This window comes from Eptatretus burgeri, chromosome 5 (genome assembly GCF_056783735.1).
Source record: "Eptatretus burgeri isolate ZD-2024b chromosome 5, Ebu_testis_v1, whole genome shotgun sequence".
NCBI lineage: Eukaryota > Metazoa > Chordata > Myxini > Myxiniformes > Myxinidae > Eptatretus > Eptatretus burgeri.
In genome coordinates this window covers 71,933,476-71,941,474 of record NC_140965.1, presented here as the reverse complement: position 1 = coordinate 71,941,474, position 7,999 = coordinate 71,933,476, and the positions used below count along the sequence as shown (strand labels likewise).

The 7,999-nt window shown below is 42.1% G+C and overlaps 1 protein-coding gene and 1 long non-coding RNA gene across 2 annotated transcripts in view; one reads left to right on the top strand and one right to left on the bottom strand.

Annotated features, from left to right (window-relative positions):
* Positions 1-7,999, top strand: part of LOC147026675 (uncharacterized) — a 46,961-nt gene that overhangs the window by 1,710 nt on the left and 37,252 nt on the right. The gene's annotated exons all lie outside the window — the stretch shown is intronic.
* LOC147026676 (endophilin-B1-like) overlaps positions 1-7,999 on the bottom strand; it is a 29,627-nt gene that overhangs the window by 1,618 nt on the left and 20,010 nt on the right. Inside the window, exon 8 of the mRNA XM_085882367.1 lies at positions 2,320-2,406. Within this exon, the coding sequence (XP_085738493.1) occupies positions 2,343-2,406 (64 nt within the window). The 3' untranslated portion in view covers positions 2,320-2,342. The remainder of the gene's footprint in view (positions 1-2,319; positions 2,407-7,999) is intronic.

The following is a 7,999-nucleotide window of genomic DNA, read 5'->3' as shown; positions in this document are numbered from 1 at the left end:
AACTCATCTGAGACTAAACTTTTTGGCTAATTTTGGTTTTATATGATATCCAGGTGTGAAAACACACACACACACACACACACACACACACACACACACACACACACACACACACACACACACACACACCTAGAAAAGTTTTTGGTTTCAATTAATATGGCTAATGCACATGTGAGTTATTTTCCTATTACAGATAAACGTCAACTCCAGATGTTTGAATTTCCACAGCAGAGGAAAAACTTGGCACCATGACATAATTGTGTGGCGTAAAATGATAATGATATGTAACGTACACTTTACAGAGTGTCGGTGCTGCCAGAGCAGAATTTTGGTACTTGTTATGCTGGGTGGTTTGGTTGTGCTAGGTGGTTTGGTTATGCTGGGTGTTTTAGTTGTGTTGGTTTGGTTATGCTGGATGGTTGGGTTGTGCTGGGTGGTTTGGTTGTGCTTGGTGATTTGGTTATGCTGGTTGGTTGGGTTGTGCTGGGTGGTTGGGTTGTGCTTGGTGATTTGGTTATGCTGGTTGGTTGGGTTGTGCTGTGTGTTTTAGTTATGCTGGATGGTTGGGTTGTGCTGGTTGGTTGGGTTGTGCTGGTTGGTTGGGTTGTGCTGTGTGTTTTAGTTATGCTGGATGGTTGGGTTGTGCTGAGTGGTTGGGTTGTGCTGGGTCTTTGGTTGTGCTGGTTTGTTTGGTTATGTTGAATGGTTGGGTTGTGCTGAGTGGTTGGGTTGTGCTGGGTGGTTTGGTTATGTGGGGTGGATTGGTTATATTAGGTGGTTGGTTGTGCTGATTGGTTTAGTTGTACTGGGTGGCTTGGTTGTGCTGTGTCGTGTGGTTATGCTGGATAGCTTGGTTGTACTGGGTAGTTTGGCTGCTCTGGGTAGTTTGGTTATGTTGGGTGATTTGGTTATGCTCGATTGTTTGGTTGTGCTGGGTGGTTTGGTTGTGCAAGATGGTTTGGTTATGCTGGAAAGCTTGGTTGCTCTGGGTAGTTTGGTTATGTTGGGTGGTTTGGTTGTGCTGGTTGGTTTGGTTGTGCTGGATGGTTTGGTTGTGCTGGATGGTTTGGTTGTGCTGGATGGTTGGGTCGTGCTGGGTGGTTTGGTTATGCTGGGTAGTTTGGTTATGCTGGGTGGTTTGGTTGTGCAAGATGGTTTGGTTGTGCTGGGTGGTTGGGTTATGCTGGGTGATTTGGTTATGCTCGCAAGTTTCCCATTGCCTTCTCAGCCCTCAGAGCAGGAATTAGTAATTTGTTCAGGGTGTCGGTGATGGCTCGCTCACTGTTGTAAAGTGTTTTTTCTTTTCTATTTTCAATCAAAACACATAATCAGGCAAATATATGACTTGCTTTGAGTCAATAAATTTTTAAACATTTCACAGCAATGCTGATGATCAGGAATTTGAATAAAATTTCGTGAAATATCAGGTGAAAGTTTTCAATTTCTGTTTATTTCGCCCCTCTTCAATGGTTTGCTCAAATTTGCCGGAAAGTACTTCTGTGTGTACGTCATGCGGCAACCACAAACAACGGCATCAACCTTGTCGACAGCACAACAGTCCCAGATTGATTTCCATTGGTGGCTAATTCAAATTACCCAAAGGTGTGCTAAACGTTGAGGGTGATGTGTTATGGGCATCAAAATAATTTTGGGTCTCAAGCACAACATGTGTGAAACATACTTGGTATACGAAATGTTAATAATGTAAATTGAAGTTGCTTTGCAGTTTCAATTTATTATTCCTTTGTTCAACATAAATTGGTTATCACAAGGAATGCAAAATATTACTCTGATATTGAGCAGAAATGTCCACAGTATGGACTGTATGTTAGGACCACGGTTTTAATGGGAATGGATGAAGACGACATTAAACTTTTTCATTATTTCATGTGCCCTCGTCAGCACGATATATTTACTTGACTAAGTCATTGTGATTAATGCAGCGCCGGTATTGCATCAACCACATTAGGTTTCACATTAATGGAGTTAAGCTCACAGACTACCACATGAGGTTATACATTTACGGAGTTCAGCTCACAGAATCGACCACATTAGGTTTTACATTTAAGGAGTTAAGCTCACAGACTCTACCACATTAGGTTTCACATTGACCGAGTTCAGCTCACAGACTCTACCACATTAGGTTTCACATTAACAGAGTCAGCTCACAGACTACCACATTAGGTTTCACATTGTCGGAGTTCGGCTCACAGACTCGACCTCATTAGGTTTCACATTGACGGAGTTCAACTTGCAGACTCTACCACATTAGGTTTTACATTGACGGAGTTCAGTTCACAAATTAACAGTTTTGCTCACCTGCTTTCAGCCTTGGCACCACATCAATGAAGGGTGAGATCCTGGTTTTTGTAACTGCGGCTGTCTTTTGAGGGTTGTGATGATCCACTGCAAAACCAATACAAGTAAAATAAGCCATTTCCAGCAATTGTATTACAATGAGATTGACATGTGGTTTTAGACAGAACTTGGTGAGTAATTTCCATAAATCTAAATTTTGTGCTTAAATGGTGCTAGTTCTCAATGTCGTGCAGTTTGCTCACTTTTGGTACTTTGTTATTGCTGATGCCTTATTGTATTGCATTGTTTTTTTCTTTTCATTGCTCATTATATTCTTGAGGTTTATTAACTTGGTTTATACCTTCTTCTGAAATAGTTTTTGTCTGTATTCTCTTCATTTGTTGAATTCGAAACCAATAACTAACATTAAGAAACCTGAACCAACAGATTGGTTCAGGTTTTCTAATGTGAGATGAGCAAAGTATGGACAGTATTGTTATGTACACAGAGTAAAAGCACTTTTAGCCCATGATGCTGGGTGCCAGGCTTCAAATCCCATGCACTGTGTGGATTGGTTTCGTGTCTAATCATGTGCTTGTAATTTATGTAAGAATGTCCTGATGTTGCTAAATGTCCTTGTCTTACATGTTATACAGTTAGTGGACAAAAAAATGGAAACACCAGGGGACACGGGCCTTACAACATATGTGTTGTACATGGGCCTTACAAAAAAGTGTGGGGCCACCACACGTTCTTGACCAGTGTGTGAAATATGCAAATCTATCCATGGCAGTCCTCTCATCATGTATATGCAAGTTGGCTGTCGCTCAAGTTCGGCATTAAGAGCCAGCATGGCCGCAAGAGGAGACCTCAGTGACTTTGAACAGGGTGCAATTGTTGGTGTGTGTTTGACAGGCACTTTAGTGACAATGGCTTTAGTTTATACCAAAATAAACACTCGTATTATCGAAAAATACCAAAATCCCCTTGAGTTCCATCACCTTTACTTAGGTCAATTAATCATACTTAGGTCAATTAATCAGAAGAATAATTTATAATATTAATATAGGTCAAATCCAACTGATCAATTTCATCAAAAGTACATAAAATTTCGAATTATCCTTGCAAGCATTTTGCGGAGAGCAAAAAAGGATTATTTTATGAGGAAAATAGCTGAATGTCAAAATGATATTAATAGTACTTGGAAACTAATACATGTGCACTTGGAAAGACAAAAATATACCTCTCTTGAAACAATAAAGATGAATGACGTTTTAACTGAAGATACTTATGTCATTGTTAGTAGAGCATTTAAATGATTACTTTATTAATAATGGTCAAAATTTAGCAAAAAAATATTGCCACTGCAAATAGATTGTTTGCTAAGTTTTTTTGGGGGCGCCTGAGATGCCCCAGAAACTTGAATTTATTATTTTTTTGTCTGATTCATGAACTTGAGATAAAAGACATTGTTGAAAAATAACGAGTGCAGGAAATGATGGAATAAGTGATGTCCTTTTAAAATCTATTTTACCTGAAATTAGTTAACCCCACGTATTCATCACAAATTCATCGATATGTAATGGTGGAGACATTAGTAATTATCAACCAATCTCATTATGGCCTATTTTTTTCAAAAATACTTGAAAAGACTGTTTATATACAAACTGTAAAATTTTGAAAGCAATCTAATATTTTTAGTAATTCACAATTTGGATTTATAGAAAAACATAGCACCATATTAGATGCCTAGTTCCTTGACAAAGTGGCACAAGCAATTGATCAATTTGCAAATACAGTTGGAGTCTTCCTTCACTTCTCTAAGGCTTTTGATACAATTGATCATAACATTCTTTTATACAAACTATCACATTATGGAATTGGAGGAATAACCTTAGAATGGTTTAAAAACTACCTGTTAAACAGAAAACAATTTGTGGTGTGAAATGGTCTGGAATCCAAGATGTGATCAATGACTTGTGGGGTTTTTCATAGATCTATCCTTGGGCCCCCTTTTGTTTATTAGAGAAAATATATTAATGATTTTCATGAAGCCTGTCCTTCATCCTATTTGCTGATGATTCTAACCTTTTATTTTCTCATCGTGATGTTAATATGTTGTTGCGGGCCGGGGGGTCGGGTGAGAAGACCACGAGGTGGGGGAAGCTTTGGCGGTTCCCACCAGACTCCCCGGAATTGTAGGCCGTCACTCACGGATAATTCTGTGATGCAGCGGGTCGCTTCACCGACCGTGGACGCCAATAACTCAACCGTATGACCTCGGGTCCTCCCGTCTCTGGGTTAATCAGGTTACCTAATTAATCACGTGGTTTAATTACCGGGGAAACACGCCCTCGGTACGCCTTGTCCGAACCGGATCACTCTACCGGAACGGATCACTTTACCGGTTCGGATGCAGCCGAGAGACACTGCCAAGGACGTCCCGGCTAAAAGGAACGGATCGTTGGGAATAAAGTCCCGGCTAAACTTGGATTCGGACCATGCTGGATCAATGGAAGAAAAGACAAAAATGAGCAGGGAACATTCCTAATAATAATAATTTATTTGCATGCAGGCGAGGAAAAATATGTGGCACAGTGAAGGTTTATTGGGGTGTGTTGTGCAACAATAGAAAGAAGCGTGTGGTACGACAATAAACAGGCAACTTACAAAAGGGGACACAGAGCAGCCTTAATGCGGAAATAATAACAATAACAATGATAACAATATTCTACAGTCTTCCTTAAGCAGACAGGCGCCAGCACACACACACACACACACACACACACACACACACACACACACACACACACACACACACACACACACACACACACACACACACACACACGCTCGCACACAGACACAGAACCCGATGAAGAGGGAGTTTTGCAACCGGGGGGGGGGGGGGTTGAGGCTATGAACTCCGTACCTGTACGCCCGATAGCACGACGTGCCACCAATACGTTTCGGGGGGGGGGGGATGCTCCGGGGTGTGTTGTCCGACAGTGAGCGCATTGCCTCTGGCCCAAGCCGCACATGTGGAGACTGTGTTCATGAAGGAGGAGCTTGAGTGGAGAATGGGCGGAGTACAGAGTGCGAGGGTGGAGTAGTAGGCGGGATCAGGTAGGCGGTTGGGGTCAACCTGGTGTGGGTGGAGATGAAGAGGCGAAGTCGAGGAGCAGGAGGCGGGTCGTGGCGGTGTCGACGAGGTGTGGGCGGAGACAAGGAGGTGGAGACGAGAAGCAGGAAAAACAGACTGTCTGGGCCAGAGGGACTGCCCCAACCTTTATAGGGCCCGCAGCTCGGGGGGAGGGGCCATGCCAAATCCAAACATCATCACCCAAATCGGGCGCTCCGATTGTCCCCGACCCCTCACGTGGCCTGCCAGCTTGGGCCGGAAACCGTCTCACTTCGTTTCCGGCAATCCCAAATAGCGGCAATATTGCGCTCCGAACCCACGAGATGACATGAATCGCCCACACTGAAATTGGCACACGAATCATCCTGCAAAGACGCCCGGGCGACCGGTCGAGGGTCCCGCATGCCCGCTCGGGCGTTCAACCAGCGTCGATCAATGCGCTTGTTCCACGTGCGCCAACATGGCCCCCACTGTACATTTCCTGGCTCGATCGCAGCCTTGCTGGCCGCAGAGACGAGAAGACATTCACCATCCGTGGAGAATCCACCGCTGCCAGCGAGGACTGAAGGTACATCGCCATGGATGCAAATCCATGCAATAATTGCTGGTTGAATGCAATGACCAAATGTGCAACTGCTATTCAAATGTCAAGTGAATCAGATGAAAATTGAGGATTTTACAAATCTCACCTAAGTTGTTGACCTTTGGCCTATGTTGACCTTTTGATTGTTAACTTCACAAATAATTGGCTAGTTGAAATCAGTGACCTGAAATGTATATCCTCTTCAAATTTCAAGTCAATCCGATGAAAATTGAGCATTTTAGAAATGTGGTCGATGTTGTTGACCTTTGGCCTATGTTGACCTTTTGACTTCATTAAATAGGCTTCTCACTTATGACAAACTCTGTCATGTGGTTAAATTTCGTGAAGATCACTTTAGATTGTGACCTGTCGATGATTGACAGACAAACAAACAAACAAGAAGAAGATGTCATGTAGAGCACAATACTTGCAAAACCCATAAAACAAATTTGACCTCAAAAATAATTGGTGATTGAATTCAATGACCAAATATGCAAATCCTCTTCAAATTTCAAGTCAATCGGATGAAAATTGAAGAATTTAGAAATCTCACCTCAGTTGTTGACCTTTGGCCTATGTTGACCTTTTGGTCCATGTTGACCTCAAAAATAATTTGCTAGTTGAATTCAATGACCTGAAATATAAATCCTCTTTAAATTTCAAGTCAATCGGATGAAAATTGAGGATTGTAGAAATGTCAACGAAGTTGTTGACCTTTGACCTATGTTGAACTTTTCACCTTTTGATCTTAAAATCAATAGGCTTCTTCCTTTTGACACTCTCTACCATGTGGTGAGGTTTCGTAAAGATCGGTTTAAAAATGTGACCAGTATGTGACAAACAGACAAACACAAACAGACAGACAGACAAATAGACAGAAAAACAAAATCGACTGACCAATATACTTAACTTGAAAAATCTTCTATTTTGCAAGTAACAAACAGACAAACAAACAAACAAACAAACATAAAGGGGTGAAAACAAAACCTCCTTCACCTTCGGTGGCGGAGTTAATGAGTAATGAGTGATTTTGAGATGCTAACATAATGAATTGCATTCGAGTTGATTCCTCCCTCCGACACCCCGAGTCCCCCATTTGTGTTCATATCTGTTTTAGCTTCCTTCGGTTTTGCTTCTGTTTGCACAACTCCTTGTTTTCCTCAGTATAATTATGCTGGTTTACAATATTCTCCTTCCTTTTGTTTCTTTTTACTTTTCATATTTTTAATCACAATACATTGTCATGGGAACCTGAAATCTTACAAGTCCTGTTATGCTATATTTTTTTTCTGGGTTCCTTCACTGTTTTCTTGTTTGATGTGTTTATTGTATTTGTTTCATTGAGATAAATGTGGGGGGGGGAAAAAAAAACCTGAAAATAAACTGAAAAACTGCACTGAAACTGAGAGGCTGTGGAAGTTGCTAATGTGTCACGAAGAACTGTCTAGAAAGTGATGTTAGCCTGGGAAAAAGGAAGGAAAAATGTAATCCTCGAAGGACAACAGTCAGCGGAAGTGCATACTCGACAAGCAAGATGCATGGGCATTATTTCGGACTGCAAGGAGAAACAGGAGAGCAATGGTGGACTGTTGTCCTTCGAGTATGAAGAGTTCATCGAGGGTCGTGAGCATCCTGTATCGTTGAAAACAATCAGAAGGGAACTTCACAGGATGGGATACCATAGCCGGGTTGCTCTGCACAAACCACTCATAACAGCTGGCATGCCGGTTTGCTGATGCAGTGGTGCAAGGAGAATAGGCAATGGACTGCTGAGCAGTGGAGTAATATGATTATGGTCTGGGGAGTCATTCCTCACCATGCTCTCCATGAATGGGCGTGTGCACGTGTGGCGACAGCAAAGGGAGCTGTATAGCCCCGAGTGCCTCGTTCCGACAGTAAAAGGTTCTCTAGTTCCATAATTGTGTGGGCACATTTTCCTGGCATGGCCTGGGTCCACTCATTCCATTCGAAGGCAT